General features: G+C 34.9%; 1 protein-coding gene across 1 annotated transcript; it reads left to right on the forward strand.

The window, feature by feature from the left end:
• Window positions 1-162: 162 nt before the first annotated feature.
• On the forward strand, window positions 163-1,991 carry LOC117104030. The gene is made up of 3 exons (XM_033244680.1): window positions 163-317; window positions 708-816; window positions 1,271-1,991. The coding sequence occupies exons 1-3, from the start codon at window positions 241-243 to the stop codon at window positions 1,526-1,528; spliced, it is 444 nt and encodes a 147-aa protein (XP_033100571.1). The 5' UTR covers window positions 163-240; the 3' UTR covers window positions 1,529-1,991.
• Window positions 1,992-1,997: the final 6 nt, after the last annotated feature.

A 1,997-nucleotide genomic window follows, 5' to 3' on the forward strand; every position in this document is an offset into this window, starting at 1 on the left:
ATTCTAACCATGGAAGAGAATGTAAACTTTGCTTAAACTACCACTGACCAAAATATGTTGTATTGCAATGTGTATTGGTCGAAATAAATGAAATTTAAAATTTGGTAATCAGGATTTTTAAAATGTCATACTGAGAAGGCGTTTTTAAACCATGTTGCGCGTTGTAAAAAAAAAAAAACCCCAACGATATAGATTACAATTTCTAACTTCAGTGTAAATAATTTAATTCACAAAAATCATATGTTGAACAATCATCAATTATGTTTATTTATTTTCATTCTATCTAAAGCTGTATCTAGTGAAGGTGCAGAAGATAAGTGAGTATTCTGTTTTTTTCTGCCTTTAGTTAATTTACAAATTTTAGTCTGTTTCTATCGATTATTTATTACTTTAACATTGGGTAATATACATCATTCTAATTACCAGTCCATCATTCTAATTACCTGCGTATCCACTTAATCATTTTCTTTCTCAATATAGTTCATGTTTCTTGAAAAATCAATTGTCTCCTCATTTTTTTTTTCTCTTTTCCTTACTTCCTTTGTGATCTAATCTTTCTTAACCTGTCCTCCAAATTTACAATTTTTGCTTGCTTATCTTTATCTTAAGCAATGCTTCAAAATGTAGGCATATAATAATGATACTTTAGTAGGCCTATTGTGTATATGTTGCTGATACAATTCAATTGAATGTTCTATTATTTTTAGGGGATTAAATAAGAAATTTATGTGGAATGATGTCTCACTAGAAACGAGTGGCCAGTGTCCTCCTAGTCCAGGAGGACATAGTTCTGTTACAAGTTACCCTTGTTCTACGGTAAGCAATATTTCTACTCTCGACGTAAGTAGATTATAGGCTACGTGTTATTAAATGCAAATAAAACATAGACATAGGAAACCATTTTAGCACTTGTAACAACTGAACATTCCATCGATATATACATTACTGTACTATGTTTTCATACTTATTTTGTGTATTTTACACTTCCAATGGTAATGGAAAATAATCTTGTCTTGTCACTCATTTTACAAACTAACTGCACAAAAAATGGGGTGAGGGAGTACTGCATGTTACTTAAGTATTAAAATTTACATTTAAAAAAAGGCTTCACACTTTGCAATAATACCATGGCAACGCTCTTTGCACCGAAGCTGAGACTGATAAATACCATAGACCTGAACTTGTATAACACATTTATATTCGCATTTAGCATCACGTGCGAAAATACTTTGTGTATTTTTTGACCAATATTTTGTTTTTTCTATTATAGGCTTTTTCTGAAAGATCTGTAAGTGATATTTGGTCATTTTTTAGTGGTGATACACGAGGAAGCATTGCATACCCGCCGCCAACACCACTCAATGGCACACTTGAGGCTGGCAGCATGCCATATCCCTCTCCTGCACAACTTAGTGGTACATTCGATTGGGGATTCATGGGCCATCCGTCATCAAAGAAAAAAAGGCCATATCCTTCGCAAAACCATGCGCAAAACCCTGTAATCACCAAAGATGCCAATCGAACATGAATAAACGATGCAAAGAGGTTTATCCGCCACTAAACAAGGTCGCAGAGTAATCTTGCCACGATAAAAACAAGTTGTTTTTCAAATTTAATCTATTCTAAAATGTCTTTGTGAACTATCAACTACCTCAGTGTTGACCAGCATTTTTCATATCTATACTGTAATTAACATACACACAGGTAATTTGTTTTGTGACCAGGGGCGGCGCTAGCGGGGTCCAGCAATGTCGTACTTACAAAGCTGTCGAATTTTGTGGTTAAAACCTGTTTAGTGCAGGCAGCGCTACTGTATGTGCGGGGTGTTCTATATTGCGATTGTATGGGTTGCAGTGGGGGATAGTATCTCACAGGGGGTCAGTACCTCCGACATCCTTTTAAAATGAAGAATCCCATAATTAACACAAATATTATTATCGTATAATAAAAAGAATTCCCGACAAATTCAATTTTGTTCCCGGCGGTGGGGGGGGGGG

Source organism: Anneissia japonica, unplaced genomic scaffold, assembly GCF_011630105.1.
Source record: "Anneissia japonica isolate Jap-2015-1 unplaced genomic scaffold, ASM1163010v1 scaffold243892_len1997_cov226, whole genome shotgun sequence".
Taxonomy (NCBI): domain Eukaryota; kingdom Metazoa; phylum Echinodermata; class Crinoidea; order Comatulida; family Comatulidae; genus Anneissia; species Anneissia japonica.

Coding starts and splice junctions, on each gene's coding strand:
- LOC117104030 (XM_033244680.1), top strand. CDS start 241: ATGTTGAACAATCATCAATTATGTTTATTTATTTTCATTCTATCTAAA. Junction 318..707: donor AGTGAAGGTGCAGAAGATAA/GTGAGTATTCTG, acceptor TATTATTTTTAG/GGGATTAAATAAGAAATTTA. Junction 817..1,270: donor CAAGTTACCCTTGTTCTACG/GTAAGCAATATT, acceptor TTTCTATTATAG/GCTTTTTCTGAAAGATCTGT.